Here is a 21,520-nt window from a genome sequence, read left to right on the forward strand (position 1 = left end):
TTTTCATTTATTTCATTGGTACCCCTTTAAGGTTTATATGACATTTGAATCCCTTATTTCTAGAATTTGGGATAAAAAAAAAAAAATCTGCAAAATTAGCACAGGAGATCGTCATTTCTTCTATATACACAGGTCTCATATGGCTATGTGGACATATTAATAATAATAATAATAATAATAATAATAATTAATAAATAATAAAAAGTTAGGGCCCTTGACAGACAAGGAGGAAAAAAAAATAAAAAAAACAAACAAAATCGCTTGGGCATGAAGGGGTTAAGAAACAGCCCAAAATAATTTATAACTACTTAAACGAAGCAGGTGACTCAAGGAGCTTAGTCAAAATTAAATAAGGGAAGCACCATAAGAAGGCCGGAGACACTTACCTTCACAGCGATTTTGAATGACACTTCCCTTATGGTGCTTAGTGGGGGGTACAGTCTGCCCTCTGCTAGGTTTTCTGCAGTCACGTCATCTGCAATAGCCTAAGAGGAGACACAATTAGTGCTGGATTTAGAGAAATATCAGATAAAAGAGTAGATGGTGATACGCATAATCATCTGATTATTCTCATGCTATCGAGCTGGGTAGTTGCAAAATCCAAAACAAGATCCGTCAACAGCAGTTAACCGTTTCTAAGAAGACACACTCAAAGAGTAACATTAGAACACATTTTACACTATACACGGATTTTTAGCTTTTTACTTGCCGATGACATTAGTAAGAAGGTGGAACTCTACTTCAAGGCTAGACATACTCACCTCTGCTGTGGTCAGGAAGATGTCTTCAGAGATGTGTCGGACGCCACATGCGATGACCCCCAGAGCCACGCCGGGAAAGACATAGGCGTTATTTCCTTGACCTGGGTAGAAGGTCTGACCGTTTGGGAGAGTCACCTTAGAAAATGGGCTTCCACTGGCAAAAATACCACGGCCCTGGTGCAAGGAAGACAAATCTTGTGAATATCCACATCAAGAAAAACAGGACATAGCTGAGTTCTATGGAGAGCAGTAACTGTCCACAGAATTTTAAAAGCATCAACTTTCAATAATGGGAAGGTCTGTCTTGACTGAATTTGTATTTTGAAGATTTTTACCAATTACCGTATATACCCGAGTATAAGCCAAGGCTCCTAATTTTACCACAAAACACTGGGAAACCTTATTGACTCGAGTATAAGCCTAGGGTGGGAAATGCAGCAGCTACTGGAAAATGTAAAAAATAAAAATAGATCCCAATAAAATGTAATGTGCCCATATTGTCCCCTGTAGTAATGTGCCCCATCCTTTTGACCTATAGTAATGTGCCCCAACTTTGTCCCCCCCTTGTAGTAATGTGCGCCATCCTTGTGCCCCATAGTAATGTGCCCATCCTTTAGTAATGTGCCCCATGCTTTAGTAATGTCCACATTCTGGTCCCTGTCATGTCCCCTATTATGCTGTAGTTCACACAGACACACAAAATTATTCTCACCTGTCCTCCATTCCCGCGGTGCCCTTACCTGCTTCTTGCAGTACATAGACCCCTGAAAACGCGCCCTTCCCCTTGGCTTATGCTCGAGTGAGGTCCCCATATAAAAATTCTTCTCACCTGTCCTCCGTTCCCGCGTTGTCCTTACCTGCTTCTTGCAGTCTGCAGGCACTTAGACCCCTTTGTGGTCTTGTCTGGTGCCCAGAGCCAGCACTACAGGCTGTCATCATGGCTTTACTGCAGTTGAATGCTTTGCGGCGCCGTAAAGCATTCAACTGCAGTAAAACTATGATGGCAGCGGCAGTGTGAACCGGACACAGTCATTGAGGGGTGCTCTTTGCAGTCTGCAGGCACATAGACCCTTCGGTGGTTTCGTCCAGTGCACAGGACCGCTGCCGTCATGGTTTTACTGCAGTTAAATGCTTTATGGCGCCGCAAAGCATTTAACTGCAGTAAAGCCATGACAGCAGCCTGCAGCGCTGCCCCGGGCACCAGACGAGATCACAAAGGGGTCTAAGTGCCTGCAGACTGCAAGAAGCAGGTAAGGACAACGCGGGAACGGAGGACAGGTGAGAAGAATTTTTATATGGGAACCTCAGTTGAGCTTAAGCCAAGGGGGGCGTGTTTTCAGCATAAAAAAATGGGCTGAAAAACTCGGCTTATACTTAAGTATATACGGTAATTAAAAGTGAAACATCAGTCCAGGAGGAGAAATAAGCAGATTTCTCTGATAAAATATATTACAAAGTTTCTTATTTTCACGTGTGCTACTGATTTATTAAATAAAAAAATACGCAACAATTACACTTTAAGTGGCAATTAACTGGTAAAAATCTAATTAGCAATCATGGGGTCCCTGGAGAAAGGGGCCTGATCCCATGGTGGTCTTGGACCCATCCTATTTAGTGGCGAGAGAGGACATCAGGACTTCATGTCGCTGGTGGTGGTGTCAATCAACACCTGAAAGGGGCCTAATTTTTATTTTATATGGAGCCCTTTATCCTCCAGTATGTGCCCCATTGCCCAAATTGTTACATGTGTGTTAAATCACCATTGATTTCCAGAATCCCTTATGTTTTGTATTTTTCTATTCTATATTCACTAATACGGTTCCTTTTCTCAAAGTGATGTATCGATCAGTCCGTAATCCAATTCACTGATCACAAACCTCCGGCGACTGCCAATGGCTGTAGGTCTGTCTACAGGTAAAACTAATGGCAGATGGGGGTCACATGGACACGGGCCGTATCGGGAAAGGGGGGCATGTTCTCATACCTCCGTCAGCTGGTAGCACTGCTCGGCCGTACACTCCGCCTTGCTGGTCGGATTACTTAGTGCAAATATAATTGGTCGTTGGTTGAAAGCAGCCATGTTTTTCAGTATCTTTTCTGTAAATGCACCTCCAATAGCAGCAACACCTATGAAGAGTAAACAGGACATTTGGCTTGTAAATGCAATAAAAAAAACCGAACTAAATACAGTGGGTGCTTGAAAGTGTGTGAACCCTCCAGAATTTTACATAAATTGTATCTAAAACTCCATCAGATTTTCACACAAGTCATGAAAGCAAAAAAAAAAGAAAAAGACAGAAAAAAACACAGTAAAAAAATAGACTTTACAATGCTTTAAATGAGGAAAATGATCAAATATCAACTGTCTGCAAGAGTCAAAATATTTGCATAAAATTTGAAGGTGAAATTAGAGTCTAGTGTTTTAAATCAATGGGATGCACAAACTTTTTTTTTTAGAGCAGTGATTATCAATTTCTGATCAACATAAATAACACTTTTGTGGCACAAACAAAGGAAATTTCAGAGCGGCTCAGAAGAATTGTTGATGCTCATCAGGCTGAAAAATGTTACAAAACCATCTGTCAAGAATTTGGACTCCAATAATCTATAATCAGACATAATGTGTACAAATGAAAGATATTCCAGACCATTTTTACCTTTGCTAGAGATTAACCAACAAAGATCACGCCAATAGCAAGGTGGTATAATAGTAGTGACTGAGTAGTGACAATGGAACCCAAGGTAACTTCTAAGCAACTAAATGCCTCTAACATTAAAGGTCTGAGTAGTGACAATAGAACCCAAGCTAACCTCTAAGCCATTAAAGGCCTCGAACATTAAAGGCCTGAGTAGTGACAATGGAACACAAGGTAACCTCTAAGCAAGTAAAGGCCTCTAATATTAAAGGCCTGAGTAGTGACAATTGAACCCAAAGTAACCTCTAAGCAACTAAAGGCCTCTAACATTAGAGGCCTTAATAGTGACAATGGAACCCAAGGTAACCTCTAAGCAACTGAAGGCCTCTAACATTAAAGGCTAAGTAGTGACACTGTAACCCAAGATAACTGCTAAGCAACTAAAGGCCTCTAACATTAAAGGCCTGGGTAGTGACAATGGAATCCAAGGTAACCTCTAAGCAACTAAAGTCCTCTAACATTAGAGGCCTTAATAGTGACAATGGAACCCAAGGTAACTTCTAAGCAACTAAATGCCTCTAACATTAAAGGTCTGAGTAGTGACAATAGAACCCAAGCTAACCTCTAAGCAAGTAAAGGCCTCAAACATTAAAGGCCTGAGCAGTGACAATGGAACACAAGGTAACCTCTAAGCAAGTAAAGGCCTCTAATATTAAAGGCCTGAGTAGTGACAATGGAACCCAAGATAACCGCTAGGCAACTAAAGGCCTCTAACATTAAAGGCTAAGTAGTGACAATGTAACCCAAGATAACCGCTAGGCAACTAAAGGCCTCTAACATTAAAGGCTAAGTAGTGACAATGTAACCCAAGATAACCGCTAAGCAACTAAAGGCCTCAAACATTAAAGGCCTGAGTGGTGACAATGGAACACAAGGTAACCTCTAAGCAAGTAAAGGCCTCTAATATTAAAGGCCTGAGTAGTGACAATGGAACCCAAAGTAACCTCTAAGCAACTAAAGGCCTCTAACATTAGAAGCCTGAGTATTGACAAAGGAACCCAAGGTAACCTCTAAGCAACTAAAGGCCTCTAACATTAAAGGCTAAGTAGTGACAATGTAACCCAAGATAACCGCTAAGCAACTAAAGGCCTCTAACATTAAAGGCTAAGTAGTGACAATGTAACCCAAGATAACCACTAAGCAACTAAAGGCCTCAAACATTAAAGGCCTGAGTGGTGACAATGGAAACCAAGGTAACCTCTAAGCAACTAAAGGCCTCTAACATTATCTAATGTTCATGAGTGTACCATCAAGAGGACACTGAACAACAATTGTAATGAGCTACTGCTCTCCAAATAAAACATTGTTGCCCATCTGCAGCCAGATAAAGATCTCTTCAACAAGTGAAAAGGCTATCTGAATAATGTTTTGTGGATTGATAAAACCAAAATAGCGCTTTTATTGTTTTAGAGGAGAATTGTTATGTTTGTAGAAAACCCCACTGCATTAAAGCATAAAAACCTCATATCATCTGTGAAACAGGGTGGTTTTAGTGTCATAATTTAGGCCCGATTTTCTGCATGTGTGCCAGAATGGCGGCCATCATTGATGGAATAATGAATTCTGAATTTTATCAGCAAATTCTAAAGGAATATACAGTGCCTACAAGTAGTATTCAACCCCCTGCAGATTTAGCAGGTTTACACATTCGGAATTAACTTGGCATTGTGACATTTGGACTGTAGATCAGCCTGGAAGTGTGAAATGCAGCAAAAAAGAATGTTATTTCTTTTTTTTTTTTTAAATTGTGAAAAGTTTATTCAGAGGGTTATTTATTATTCAACCCCTCAAACCACCAGAATTCTGTTTGGTTCCCCTAAAGTATTAAGAAGTATTTCAGGCACAAAGAACAATGAGCTTCACATGTTTGGATTAATTATCTCTTTTTCCAGCCTTTTCTGACTAATTAAGACCCTCCCCAAACTTGTGAACAGCACTCATACATGGTCAACATGGGAAAGACAAAGGAGCATTCCAAGGCCATCAGAGACAAGATCGTGGAGGGTCACAAGGCTGGCAAGGGGTACAAAACCCTTTCCAAGGAGTTGGGCCTACCTGTCTCCACTGTTGGGAGCATCATCCGGAAGTGGAAGGCTTATGGAACTACTGTTAGCCTTCCACGGCCTGGACAGCCTTTGAAAGTTTCCACCCGTGCCGAGGCCAGGCTTGTCCGAAGAGTCAAGGCTAACCCAAGGACAACAAGGAAGGAGCTCCGGGAAGATCTCATGGCAGTGGGGACATTGGTTTCAGTCAATACCATAAGTAACGTACTCCACCGCAATGGTCTCCGTTCCAGACGAGCCCGTAAGGTACCTTTACTTTCAAAGCGTCATGTCAAGGCTCGTCTACAGTTTGCTCATGATCACTTGGAGGACTCTGAGACAGACTGGTTCAAGGTTCTCTGGTCTGATGAGACCAAGATCGAGATCTTTGGTGCCAACCACACACGTGATGTTTGGAGACTGGATGGCACTGCATACGACCCCAAGAATACCATCCCTACAGTCAAGCATGGTGGTGGCAGCATCATGCTGTGCGGCTGTTTCTCAGCCAAGGGGCCTGGCCATGTGGTCCGCATCCATGGGAAGATGGATAGTACGGCCTACCTGGAGATTTTGGCCAAGAACCTCCGCTCCTCCATCAAGGATCTTAAGATGGGTCGTCATTTCATCTTCCAACAAGACAACGACCCAAAGCACACAGCCAAGAAAACCAAGGCCTGGTTCAAGAGGGAAAAAATCAAGGTGTTGCAGTGGCCTAGTCAGTCTCCTGACCTTAACCCAATTGAAAACTTGTGGAAGGAGCTCAAGATTAAAGTCCACATGAGACACCCAAAGAACCTAGATAACTTGGAGAAGATCTGCATGGAGGAGTGGGCCCAGATAACTCCAGAGACCTGTGCCGGCCTGATCAGGCCTTATAAAAGACGATTATTAGCTGTAATTGCAAACAAGGGTTATTCCACAAAATATTAAACCTAGGGGTTGAATAATAATTGACCCACACTTTTATGTTGAAAATGTATTAAAATTTAACTGAGCAACATAACTTGTTGGTTTGTAAGATTTATGCATCTGTTAATAAATCCTGCTCTTGTTTGAAGTTTGCAGGCTCTAACTTATTTGCATCTTATCAAACCTGCTAAATCTGCAGGGGGTTGAATACTACTTGTAGGCACTGTATGTCAGGACATCGGCTGTTGAGCTGAATCTCAAGAGAATGTGGGTCATGCAGAAGAACAACGACCCAAAGAGGACGAATCGTTCTACAAAAGAATGGTCAAATAAGAAAAAAGTTAACGTTTTGGAAAGGCCAAGTCATAGCCCTGACCTAAATCCACTACAAATGTTGTAGAAGGACCTGGAGTGAGTAGCTTATGGCACAAAACCCACCAACATACCAGACGTGAAGATTTTTTGTAGACAGACATGGGCTGAAATATATCAAGGCTGATGTGCAGGACTAACCCATAGACACATAAGTAGCTGCAAATATCAGAACAAAGCCTTCAAGAAGCCATAAAGCTATAAAGAAGGAATGTGATGATGGCCCCGGCGAGGAGAACGCTGTGTGACCGTCTCCATTATTACCTATCCCATTATCAGCACAGCATAAATACTAATCTTTTCTACCCACCTATAATGGCTGTAGGCTTTAGTATCTCCACAGCTTCTTCTAAGGTCTTCACCTGAGGGTGATCATGAGCAAACATCTCTTTTTCATGGTTCACGTTTCCACGTCCCTTTAACAGAATGAAAAAATTATCATAACCACAGTGAAGATGCTAGAAGACGTACAAGTAGTAGAAGAATCAATTGTCAAAGAAAATTCTGGAGACCAGGGAATAAATTAACAAGACCTTACATGCGCTTACATGATGCAAGCAGTAGCAGAGTACTGCGCTTACATGATGCAAGCAGTAGTGGAGTCCTGTGCTTCCATGATGCAAGCAGTAGTGGAGTCCTGTGCTTCCATGATGCAAGCAGTAGTGGAGTCCTGTGCTTCCATGATGCAATCAGTAGTGGAGTCCTGTGCTTCTATGATGCAATTAGTGGTGGAGGCCTGTGCTTACATGATGCAGGCATTAGTGGAGTCCTGAGCTTACATGGTGCAAGCAGCAGTGGAGTTCTGTGCTTACATGATGCAAGCAGTAGTTTAGGCCTGTGCGTATAAGATGCAAGCAGCAGTGGTGGCCTGTGCTTAGATGGTGCAAGCAACAGTGGTGTTCTGTGCTTACATGGTGCAAACAGCAGTGGAGTTCTGTGCTTACATGTTGCAAGCAGCAGTGGAGTTTTGTGCTTACATGGTGATAGCAGCAGTGGTGGCCTGTGCTTACATGATACATACAGCAGTGGAGTTCTGTGCTTATATAATGCAAGCAGCAGTCAAGTTCTGTGCTTACATGGTGCAAGCAGCAGTGGAGTTCTGTGCTTACATGGTGCAAGCAGCAGTGGTGGCCTGTGCTTACATGGTGCAAGCAGCAGTGGTGGCCTTTGTTTACATCATGCAACCAGCAGTGGAGTTCTGTGCTTACATGGTGCAAGCAGCAGTGTTGGCCTGTGCTTACATGGTGCAAGCAGCAGTGGTGGCCTGTGCTTACATGGTGCAAGCAGCAGTGGTGGCCTGTGCTTACATGATGCAAGCATCAGTGGAGTTCTGTGCTTATATAATGCATGCAGCAGTGGAGTTCTGTGCCTATATGATGCAAGCAGAAGTGGTGGCCTGTGCTTACATGTTGCAAGCAGTAGTGGAGTACCGTGCTTACATGATGCAGGCATTAGTGGAGTCCAGTGCTTACATGATGCAGGTATTAGTGGAGTCCTGTGCTTACATGATACAAGCAGCAGTGGAGTTCTGTGCCTATATGATGCAAGCAGCAGTGGAGTTCTGTGCTTACATGATGCAAGCAGCAGTGGTGGCCTGTGCTTACATGATGCAAGCAGTAGTGGAGTTCTGTGCTTACATGGTGCAAGCAGCAGTGGAGTTCTGTGCTTACATGGTGCAAGCAGCAGTGGAGTTCTGTGCTTACATGGTGCAAGCAGTAGTGGAGTTCTGTGCTTACATGGTGCAAGCAGCAGTGGTGGCCTGTGCTTACATGGTGCAAGCAGTAGTGGAGTTCTGTGCTTACATGGTGCAAGCAGCAGTGGAGTTCTGTGCCTATATGATGCAAGCAGCAGTGGAGTTCTTTGCTTACATGATGCAAGCAGCAGTGGTGGCCTGTGCTTACATGATGCAAGCAGTAGTGGAGTTCTGTGCTTACATGGTGCAAGCAGCAGTGGAGTTCTGTGCTTACATGATGCAAGCAGTAGTGGAGTTCTGTGCTTACATGATGCTATAATTCTGCCTAGTACCGTATGTAGTTACATAAAGATTCCCCCTAATAATCTGTGCTCTTTCTTAGTATTGAAAACTGAAAAAAAAACCATTTCTGTAGATTAGGACAAAAGGAACAATCCTAAGTAGCAGCGATGTATGATCTGGTGTAGATGAGTGTAGAGAGCACATGTAGGCAGCATTGAGGCTGAACACAGGAAACAGGAAAGTTTGAGTTATAAAATGGCTTGATTTTTCCTGTTAGAAACATGGGGGCAATAGAAATGACTGTATCCAAATGAATTAAAAGTGTACCCAGCTGTAGTCTCAATCAGCAGACCACACAGCCACTATGGGGTCCGTGAATGGGGGAGCCCGGTTCTGTCGGACATTTTAATTTACATAGCATCTGCATCATCCCCAGGATGCAGGTACAGCTGAATATAATGATGGGGCAGTGAGCCTCGGCTCCGAGCACCACTATGAAGCCTGTGAGTCTGAGCTCAGAGCAACTGCTGCAATCACATCACTGCAGACACAGACCTGAGCAGTGCACAGAGGTTTGTTTCTGAGGGTATTTTTGTGCATTTTACTGTGTGGGTGTCTGTGAGGTCCATCAAATTGTGTGGGGGAAGGGGTCTCTGGTATCCATCATTTTGTCTGGGTGAGCTGTGTGGTCCACCATACTGTATGGTGGGGAAATTATACTGAATGCTGTGGGCTGTGGGAACATTATTATATGTTATGGGGGGGTGGGGGGGGGGGGCTGTTGGGACGTCATACTTTGTGGGGGTTATGAAGGCCATCATTCTGTGTGAAGGGCTGTGGAGCCATCATCATACTATGTGGAAGTCTGTGGAGCCATCATTATACTGTGTGGAGAGTGATGGTGCCATCATCATACTGTGGGGGGGGGGGGCTGTGGAGCTATCATCATACTATGCGGAAGGCTGTTGAGTCATCATCATACTGTGCGGAAGGCTGTGGAGCCATCATACTGTGTGGAGAGTGATGGAGCCATCATTATACTGTGTGGAGGGCTGTGAAGTCATCACCATACTGTGTGGAGAGTGATGGTGCCATCATCATTTTGTCTGGAGGGCTGTGAAGCCATCATCATACTGTGTGGAGGGCTGTGACGCCATCATCATACTGTGTGGAGGACTGTAAAAACATCATCATGGAGGGCTGTATAACCATCATCATACTGTGTGGAGGGCTGTGAAGCCATCATCATACTGTGTGGAGGGCTGTGACGCCATCATCATACTGTGTGGAGGGCTGTGACGCCATCATCATACTGTGTGGAGGGCTGTGAAGCCATCATTATACTGTGCAGAAGACTGTGTAACCATCATCATACTGTGTGGAGGGCTGTGACGCCATCATCATACTGTGTGGAGGGCTGTGAAGCCATCATTATACTGTGTGGAGAGCTGTGGAACCATTATCATACTGTGTGGAGAGCTGTGGAACCATTATCATACTGTGTGGAGAGCTGTGGAACCATTATCATACTGTGTGGAGAGCTGTGGAACCATTATCATACTGTGTGGAGAGCTGTGGAACCATTATTATACTGTGTGCAGACCATAATACTGAGTGTAGGGATGGCGGAAGGGGCAATCATACTATGTGTGTGGGTTGTTGGAACATTATACTATGTGGGGGCTTCATACTGTGTAGGCGAAACTGTTGGGCCATCACACATTAGTAAAGAACTGCCAGTACAGCCTACTGTGGGGGATCAGTGTGGGTCATACTGTGCAGGAGGGGGTGAGGGGGAAGGGACTGACTGTGGAGCATTCATACTGTGTGGGGGCATTTTTGAGTGTATAATACTGTGCAGGGGCTATGAAAGTGGTATCCCAGTGGGTGAGCTTCATCAGGGGCACTAGTTCTGTGTGTGTGCCACAATATAGGTTCCTCTCCTTGTGTTTAAAAGTTAGGAGCTATACTATTCTAAGACTGCGCCTTGTGTCCTGGCCCCGCTGAATGTGTTATTTGGGGGGTTGGTGAAGGCGCTAAGTGTGGACTCCTGCTATGGATCCCATGATTTCTATGTACGCCTCTGATGTTGGGCGGGTTGCAGCGTACGTGAGCACAGAGGATTGCTTTTTTTGCTTTTTTACTCTGCTGCATCTGAATTTTGGGTGGAGCGACACAACTACAACCCTATGGCGCTTGACACCATCTGCTGTGTACAATTAATGGCACTAACGCTGCTACAGTGAAGGGCTGAGCACTAACTGTTTTATTGTATTAGGATTATTCACTGGCCACATAATTACAAAACGGCATTGTCCTGGACTCCGTCCCTGGTGGAAACAAAAAGCTGGTTTGCTTTATTTCCTGGCAGAAAAATCAACAAATAAGCAAAAAATGAGCAATTCCTCCAATCTCCAGCCCAGTCCCATGCAAAGCCAGAAAACCGAAGAGCTCCTGAACATCCACATAACCATTCCACTAAGTTTAAGGTTTTTTGGTTTTTTTTTTTGTTGGGGCAGAGAAGTCTCGCTTTTGTAATCTTAAGGATGATTATTTTGAAGGACATAGTTATATTCTTGTACATAGGAGCAGTATTATAGTAGTTATATTCTTGTACATAGGAGCAGTATTATAGTAGTTATATTCTTGTACATAGGGGCAGTATTATAGTAGTTATATTCTTGTACATAGGGGGCAGTATTATAGTAGTTATATTCTTGTACATAGGGGCAGTATTATAGTAGTTATATTCTTGTACATAGAGGCAGTATTATAGTAGTTATATTCTTGTACATAGGAGCAGTATTATAGTAGTTATATTCTTGTACATAGAGGCAGTATTATAGTAGTTATATTCTTGTACATAGGGGGCAGTATTATAGTAGTTATATTCTTGTACATAGGGGCAGTATTATAGTAGTTATATTCTTGTACATAGGGGCAGTATTATAGTAGTTATATTCTTGTACATAGGGGCAGTATTATAGTAGTTATATTCTTGTACATAGGGGGCAGTATTATAGTAGTTATATTCTTGTACATAGGGGCAGTATTATAGTAGTGATATTCTTGTACATAGGAGCATTATTATAGTAGTTATATTCTTGTACTTAGGTGGCAGTATTATAGCAGTTATATTCTTGTACATAGGGGGCAGTATTATAGCAGTTATATTCTTGTACATAGGGGGCAGTATTATAGTAGTTATATTCTTGTACATAGGGGCAGTATTATAGTAGTTATATTCTTGTACATAGGGGGCAGTATTATAGTAGTTATATTCTTGTACATAGGGGCAGTATTATAGTAGTTATATTCTTGTACATAGGGGCAGTATTATAGTAGTTATATTCTTGTACATAGGGGGCAGTATTATAGTAGTTATATTCTTGTGCATAGGGGCAGTATTATAGTAGTTATATTCTTGTACATAGGGGCAGTATTATAGTAGTTATATTCTTGTACATAGGGGCAGTATTATAGTAGTTATATTCTTGTACATAGGGGGCAGTATTATAGTAGTTATATTCTTGTACATAGGGGCAGTATTATAGTAGTTATATTCTTGTACATAGAAGCAGTATTATAGTAGTTATATTCTTGTACATAGGAGCAGTATTATAGTAGTTATATTCTTGTACATAGGGGCAGTATTATAGTAGTTATATTCTTGTACATAGGGGCAGTATTATAGTAGTTATATTCTTGTACATAGGAGCAGTATTATAGTAGCTATATTCTTGTACATAGGGGGCAGTATTATAGTAGTTATATTCTTGTACATAGGGGGAGTATTATAGTAGTTATATTCTTGTACATAGGGGCAGTATTATAGTAGTTATATTATTGTACATAGGAGCAGTATTATAGTAGTTATATTCTTGTACATAGGGGGCAGTATTATAGTAGTTATATTCTTGTACATAGGAGCAGTTTTATAGTAGTTATATTCTTGTACATAGGAGCAGTATTATAGTAGTTATATTCTTGTACATAGGGGCAGTATTATAGTAGTTATATTCTTGTACATAGGGGGCAGTATTATAGTAGTTATATTCTTGTACATAGGGGCAGTATTATAGTAGTTATATTCTTGTACATAGAAGCAGTATTATAGTAGTTATATTCTTGTACATAGGAGCAGTATTATAGTAGTTATATTCTTGTACATAGGGGCAGTATTATAGTAGTTATATTCTTGTACATAGGGGCAGTATTATAGTAGTTATATTCTTGTACATAGGAGCAGTATTATAGTAGCTATATTCTTGTACATAGGGGGCAGTATTATAGTAGTTATATTCTTGTACATAGGGGGAGTATTATAGTAGTTATATTCTTGTACATAGGGGCAGTATTATAGTAGTTATATTATTGTACATAGGAGCAGTATTATAGTAGTTATATTCTTGTACATAGGGGGCAGTATTATAGTAGTTATATTCTTGTACATAGAAGCAGTATTATAGTAGTTATATTCTTGTACATAGGGGCAGTATTATAGTAGTTATATCCTTGTACATAGGAGCAGTATTATAGTAGTTATATTCTTGTACATAGGAGCAGTATTATAGTAGCTATATTCTTGTACATAGGGGGCAGTATTATAGTAGTTATATTCTTGTACATAGGGGGAGTATTATAGTAGTTATATTCTTGTACATAGGGGCAGTATTATAGTAGTTATATTATTGTACATAGGAGCAGTATTATAGTAGTTAAATTCTTGTACATAGGAGCAGTATTATAGTAGTTATATTCTTGTACATAGAAGCAGTATTATAGTAGTTATATTCTTGTACATAGGGGGCAGTATTATAGTAGTTATATTCTTGTACATAGGAGCAGTATTATAGTAGTTATATTCTTGTACATAGGGGGCAGTAGTATAGTAGTTATATTCTTGTACATAGAAGCAGTATTATAGTAGTTATATTCTTGTACATAGGGGGCAGTATTATAGTAGTTATATTCTTGTACATAGGAGCAGTATTATAGTAGTTATATTCTTGTACATAGGGGGCAGTAGTATAGTAGTTAAATTCTTGTACATAGGAGCAGTATTATAGTAGTTATATTCTTGTACATAGAAGCAGTATTATAGTAGTTATATTCTTGTACATAGGAGCAGTATTATAGTAGTTATATTCCTGTACATAGAAGCAGTATTATAGTAGTTATATTCTTGTACATAGGGGGCAGTATTATAGTAGTTATATTCTTGTACATAGGGGGCAGTATTATAGTAGTTATATTCTTGTATATAAGGGCAGTATTATAGTAGTTATATTCTTGTACATAGGGGGCAGTAGTATAGTAGTTATATTCTTGTACATAGGAGCAGTATTATAGTAGTTATATTCTTGTACATAGGGGGCAGTATTATAGTAGTTATATTCTTGTACATAGGGGGCAGTAGTATAGTAGTTAAATTCTTGTACATAGGAGCAGTATTATAGTAGTTATATTCTTGTACATAGAAGCAGTATTATAGTAGTTATATTCTTGTACATAGGAGCAGTATTATAGTAGTTATATTCCTGTACATAGAAGCAGTATTATAGTAGTTATATTCTTGTACATAGGGGGCAGTATTATAGTAGTTATATTCTTGTACATAGGGGGCAGTATTATAGTAGTTATATTCTTGTATATAAGGGCAGTATTATAGTAGTTATATTCTTGTACATAGGGGGCAGTAGTATAGTAGTTATATTCTTGTACATAGGAGCAGTATTATAGTAGTTATATTCTTGTACATAGGGGGCAGTATTATAGTAGTTATATTCTTGTACATAGGGGGCAGTATTATAGTAGTTATATTCTTGTATATAGGAGCAGTATTATAGTAGTTATATTCTTGTACATAGGGGGCAGTAGTATAGTAGTTATATTCTTGTACATAGAAGCAGTATTATAGTAGTTATATTCTTGTACATAGGGGGCAGTATTATAGTAGTTATATTCTTGTACATAGGAGCAGTATTATAGTAGTTATATTCTTGTACATAGGGGGCAGTATTATAGTAGTTATATTCTTGTACATAGGGGGCAGTATTATAGTAGTTATATTCTTGTACATAGGGGCAGTATTATAGTAGTTATATTCTTGTACATAGGGGCAGTATTATAGTAGTTATATTCTTGTACATAGGGGGCAGTATTATAGTAGTTATATTCTTGTGCATAGGGGCAGTATTATAGTAGTTATATTCTTGTACATAGGGGCAGTATTATAGTAGTTATATTCTTGTACATAGGGGCAGTATTATAGTAGTTATATTCTTGTACATAGGGGGCAGTATTATAGTAGTTATATTCTTGTACATAGGGGCAGTATTATAGTAGTTATATTCTTGTACATAGAAGCAGTATTATAGTAGTTATATTCTTGTACATAGGAGCAGTATTATAGTAGTTATATTCTTGTACATAGGGGCAGTATTATAGTAGTTATATTCTTGTACATAGGGGCAGTATTATAGTAGTTATATTCTTGTACATAGGAGCAGTATTATAGTAGCTATATTCTTGTACATAGGGGGCAGTATTATAGTAGTTATATTCTTGTACATAGGGGGAGTATTATAGTAGTTATATTCTTGTACATAGGGGCAGTATTATAGTAGTTATATTATTGTACATAGGAGCAGTATTATAGTAGTTATATTCTTGTACATAGGAGCAGTATTATAGTAGTTATATTCTTGTACATAGGGGCAGTATTATAGTAGTTATATTCTTGTACATAGGGGGCAGTATTATAGTAGTTATATTCTTGTACATAGGGGCAGTATTATAGTAGTTATATTCTTGTACATAGAAGCAGTATTATAGTAGTTATATTCTTGTACATAGGAGCAGTATTATAGTAGTTATATTCTTGTACATAGGGGCAGTATTATAGTAGTTATATTCTTGTACATAGGGGCAGTATTATAGTAGTTATATTCTTGTACATAGGAGCAGTATTATAGTAGCTATATTCTTGTACATAGGGGGCAGTATTATAGTAGTTATATTCTTGTACATAGGGGGAGTATTATAGTAGTTATATTCTTGTACATAGGGGCAGTATTATAGTAGTTATATTATTGTACATAGGAGCAGTATTATAGTAGTTTTATTCTTGTACATAGGGGGCAGTATTATAGTAGTTATATTCTTGTACATAGAAGCAGTATTATAGTAGTTATATTCTTGTACATAGGGGCAGTATTATAGTAGTTATATTCTTGTACATAGGAGCAGTATTATAGTAGCTATATTCTTGTACATAGGGGGCAGTATTATAGTAGTTATATTCTTGTACATAGGGGGAGTATTATAGTAGTTATATTCTTGTACATAGGGGCAGTATTATAGTAGTTATATTATTGTACATAGGAGCAGTATTATAGTAGTTAAATTCTTGTACATAGGAGCAGTATTATAGTAGTTATATTCTTGTACATAGAAGCAGTATTATAGTAGTTATATTCTTGTACATAGGGGGCAGTATTATAGTAGTTATATTCTTGTACATAGGAGCAGTATTATAGTAGTTATATTCTTGTACATAGGGGGCAGTAGTATAGTAGTTATATTCTTGTACATAGAAGCAGTATTATAGTAGTTATATTCTTGTACATAGGGGGCAGTATTATAGTAGTTATATTCTTGTACATAGGAGCAGTATTATAGTAGTTATATTCTTGTACATAGGGGGCAGTAGTATAGTAGTTAAATTCTTGTACATAGGAGCAGTATTATAGTAGTTATATTCTTGTACATAGAAGCAGTATTATAGTAGTTATATTCTTGTACATAGGGGGCAGTATTATAGTAGTTATATTCTTGTATATAGGAGCAGTATTATAGTAGTTATATTCTTGTACATAGGGGGCAGTAGTATAGTAGTTATATTCTTGTACATAGAAGCAGTATTATAGTAGTTATATTCTTGTACATAGGGGGCAGTATTATAGTAGTTATATTCTTGTACATAGGAGCAGTATTATAGTAGTTATATTCTTGTACATAGGGGGCAGTAGTATAGTAGTTAAATTCTTGTACATAGGAGCAGTATTATAGTAGTTATATTCCTGTACATAGAAGCAGTATTATAGTAGTTATATTCTTGTACATAGGGGGCAGTATTATAGTAGTTATATTCTTGTACATAGGGGGCAGTATTATAGTAGTTATATTCTTGTATATAAGGGCAGTATTATAGTAGTTATATTCTTGTACATAGGAGCAGTATTATAGTAGTTATATTCTTGTACATAGGGGGCAGTAGTATAGTAGTTATATTCTTGTACATAGGGGGCAGTATTATAGTAGTTATATTCTTGTATATAAGGGCAGTATTATAGTAGTTATATTCTTGTACATAGGGGGCAGTAGTATAGTAGTTATATTCTTGTACATAGGAGCAGTATTATAGTAGTTATATTCTTGTACATAGGGGGCAGTATTATAGTAGTTATATTCTTGTACATAGGGGGCAGTATTATAGTAGTTATATTCTTGTATATAGGAGCAGTATTATAGTAGTTATATTCTTGTACATAGGGGGCAGTAGTATAGTAGTTATATTCTTGTACATAGAAGCAGTATTATAGTAGTTATATTCTTGTACATAGGGGGCAGTATTATAGTAGTTATATTCTTGTACATAGGAGCAGTATTATAGTAGTTATATTCTTGTACATAGGGGGCAGTAGTATAGTAGTTAAATTCTTGTACATAGGAGCAGTATTATAGTAGTTATATTCTTGTACATAGGGGCAGTATTATAGTAGTTAAATTCTTGTACATAGGGAGCAGTATTATAGTAGTTATATTCTTGTACATAGGGGCAGTATTATAGTAGTTATATTCTTGTATATAAGGGCAGTATTATAGTAGTTATATTCTTGTACATAGGAGCAGTATTATAGTAGTTATATTCTTGTACATAGGGGGCAGTAGTATAGTAGTTATATTCTTGTACATAGGAGCAGTATTATAGTAGATATATTCCTGTACATAGGAGTAGTATTATAGTAGTTATATTCTTGTACATGGGAGCAGTATTATAGTAGCTATATTCTTGTATATGGGGACAGTATTATAGTAGTTATATTCTTGTACATAGGAGCAGTATTATAGTAGATATATTCCTGTACATAGGAGTAGTATTATAGTAGTTATATTCTTGTACATGGGAGCAGTATTATAGTAGCTATATTCTTGTATATGGGGACAGTATTATAGTAGTTATATTCTTGTACATAGGAGCAGTATTATAGTAGATATATTCCTGTACATAGGAGCAGTATTATAGTAGTTATATTCTTGTATATGGGGCAGTATTATAGTAGTTATATTCTTGTATATGGGGCAGTATTATAGTAGTTATATTCTTGTATATGGAGCAGTATTATAGTAGTTATATTCTTGTACATAGGGGCAGTATTATAGTAGTTAAATTCTTGTACATAGGGAGCAGTATTATAGTAGTTATATTCTTGTACATAGGGGCAGTATTATAGTAGTTATATTCTTGTACATAGGGGCAGTATTATAGTAGTTATATTCTTGTACATAGCGGCAGTATTATAGTAGTTATATTCTTGTACATAGGGGCAGTATTATAGTAGGTATATTCTTGTACATAGGAGCAGTATTATAGTAGATATATTCCTGTACATAGGAGTAGTATTATAGTAGTTATATTCTTGTACATGGGAGCAGTATTATAGTAGCTATATTCTTGTATATGGGGACAGTATTATAGTAGTTATATTCTTGTACATAGGAGCAGTATTATAGTAGATATATTCCTGTACATAGGAGTAGTATTATAGTAGTTATATTCTTGTACATGGGAGCAGTATTATAGTAGCTATATTCTTGTATATGGGGACAGTATTATAGTAGTTATATTCTTGTACATAGGAGCAGTATTATAGTAGATATATTCCTGTACATAGGAGCAGTATTATAGTAGTTATATTCTTGTATATGGGGCAGTATTATAGTAGTTATATTCTTGTATATGGGGCAGTATTATAGTAGTTATATTCTTGTATATGGAGCAGTATTATAGTAGTTATATTCTTGTATATAGGGGCATTATTATAGTAGTTATATTCTTGTATATAGAGGCAGTATTATAGTAGTTATATTCTTGTATATAGGGGCAGTATTATAGTAGTTATATTCTTGTACATGCGAGCAGTATTATAGTAGTTATATTCTTGTACATAGGGGCAGTATTATAGTAGTTATATTCTTGTACATAGGGGCAGTATTACAGTAGTTATATTCTTGTACATAGAAGCAGTATTATAGCAGTTATATTCTTGTACATAGGAGCAGTATTATAGTAGTTATATTCTTGTACATAGGGGCAGTATTATAGTAGTTATAATCTTGTACATAGGGGCAGTATTATAGTAGTTATATTCTTGTACATAGGGGGCAGTATTATAGTAGTTATATTCTTGTATATAGGAGCAGTATTATAGTAGTTATATTCTTGTACATAGAAGCAGTATTATAGTAGTTATATTCTTGTACATAGAAGCAGTATTGTGCTTCTAGCACATGTAGTTTTGTGGGGATTTCCGTACTCACCTTCACTATAAGTCCCTTTGAATCCACCATCCAGATCTTCTTGATGGCCTCTTCTTTAGGAATGCCTTCTTTCGCCATAGCCATGATGATGAGATGTGCTATCCCCAAGGCAGCCTGCATGATACAGACAATGTGGTGATATACTGTACATACATAATATAGGTGGCCACTTCCTTCACATAAGGTCTATGAGGCACCTGAACTACTCAGGTCCGTAAATGCACTAATATGTCAAGAAGATACAGGATTAGGGTTAAAAATTACTATTGATCCAATAAAAAACCAAATCACAGACAGTTTCAATGAGAAAATTACCGGATACGGTTTACAGATTGGTTGTGATATTTTGTCAATGCGATCATGGAAATCATGATGTGATAACATGGCGGAGTAACATCACTGGGGTGTCAGCATCACATGAGACACTCGATTAGATTTGATATATATTCTGGACTACGTGCCCAAATAATTGGATTGATATTGCAGATGATGACGATGTCAAAATGTCACATCGAAAATTCAGGGTCTGGTTTCTCAATATATTATTGGAAGAAGTGATACAGAGCTCCAAATCTGTATGGTTAGAAGTAAATGAAAATTATCTGCTTGCCTGCAGCCACCTCTAGGGGGAGCTCTTGGGGTGTTTTTTTTTTTACATAAAGTATATCAGTCTGCAATGAGCTCCTCCTAGGGGTGGCTGCAAATATACAGGATGTTATATTTTAAGAGGACCTGCAATATGTTTTTTTTAACCTTTTAGAATAGAATAAGGCCAACAAAGAAAAGAGCACAGGACCTACAGTCACACATGGTGGAAGTCAGAGATGTTTTGGGGTTGTTTTACTGGTGCCCCTTTTTGACCGATTTGTTTTTAAATGGGTTGTCCACTACTTGGAAATCCCCTTTAACAACAAACCGGTCAAAAAGTGGCACCAGCAAAACAACCTCAAAACATCTCTGACTTCCACCATGTGTGACTGTAGGTCCTGTGCTCATTTCTTTATTGGCCTCATTCTATTCTACACTACTTGGACAACCCCTTCTCATTCCCCATGTTCACCCCCATAAAAAATAAAAAAGGCAATACTCAACTCCAGTGTCGGCGAGGTTCCAGCAATGTCGGAACTCACGTTTTTGGGGCCTACCTAACAATGTTATGACCAATCAGCACTGGCTTCCTAATTCCCGCTTTTATATGGTTAAGTTATTAACGGAAAGTGAGCGCTGCGGCTGCCACTCACTTCCTGTTAATTACTTAACCGTCCAAAGGCGGTGCTGATTGGTCACGGGGCTCGCCTGTCATATCAACGTCATGGGGGCCCAGGAAACGCGAGTTCTTACATTGTTGGAACTGCGCTAGAACCGGGGGTGAGTATATAAGCTCCGGCAGCCACAGGCGAACGAGGAGACATGTAGGCCATAGTCCTTGTGACTGTTTTCGCTCATCTCCACCTAGTTCTAATCTTGACCGGTTGAACCCTAAAATCATTAAAAATTTGAACGTTGGTGAAGATGAGAACAAGAGGAAGATGCATGCCGAAGTAAAGCCAGTTCTGTTTGTAAACTCTCCATTAACAGGCAGGAAGCTCCCAGGTTAAAACAAGATTTCGGAAGAGTTGGCCAAATGCCCGGGGGCTCCTGAGGCTTCCAGAAACCTCACCAGAAGGCAACAATATTCACCAGAAGGCCCAGCGTCTACATTCAGTGGTGGGAAACTGGGGAGTGGCCTTCAAAAAGTGTTTCCGAATATCAATATTTAGGAGCCTAATTTAAGGAGGACCTGTCAACATTGGCCAGTTTCTTTCTACAATGATCTCTGCTGCTCCTCGTAGGGTTCTGGAGATGTGGCCCTTTTTATTCAGTGCTACTTTATAAAGTCTTTACCAAAGACTTTGTGGCTCACAAAGTAATAAATCAGAGCAGCCTAAAGACACACCCCTGAGGATCCCATGAGCAACACCCACTTGTTAAAAACCACAATATTTTGCACTACATAAAAAGGCACAAAGCTCTAGAACAATATGGCAGTAATAAAGTAAAACAAAAAACAACTAAAAATCGAAATACTCAGAACAGAGGGTATAAAAAAAAAGAGAAAAACTTGACACTTATGTTAGGAATAAGCTCTGTTTAACCGAAAAGGCTTCTAAAAGTGCT

General features: G+C 38.8%; 1 protein-coding gene across 1 annotated transcript in view; it reads right to left on the reverse strand.

Moving 5' to 3' along the window:
• Positions 1-21,520, reverse strand: part of ME3 (malic enzyme 3) — a 252,726-nt gene that overhangs the window by 4,816 nt on the left and 226,390 nt on the right. The window contains exons 10-14 of the mRNA XM_075337554.1: positions 19,364-19,477; positions 7,094-7,199; positions 2,746-2,888; positions 762-935; positions 387-485 (exon numbers count right to left, since the gene is read on the reverse strand). Coding sequence (XP_075193669.1) covers positions 387-485; positions 762-935; positions 2,746-2,888; positions 7,094-7,199; positions 19,364-19,477 — 636 coding nt within the window. The remainder of the gene's footprint in view (positions 1-386; positions 486-761; positions 936-2,745; positions 2,889-7,093; positions 7,200-19,363; positions 19,478-21,520) is intronic.

The sequence above is a fragment of the Anomaloglossus baeobatrachus genome, chromosome 2 (genome assembly GCF_048569485.1).
Source record: "Anomaloglossus baeobatrachus isolate aAnoBae1 chromosome 2, aAnoBae1.hap1, whole genome shotgun sequence".
Lineage (NCBI taxonomy): Eukaryota > Metazoa > Chordata > Amphibia > Anura > Aromobatidae > Anomaloglossus > Anomaloglossus baeobatrachus.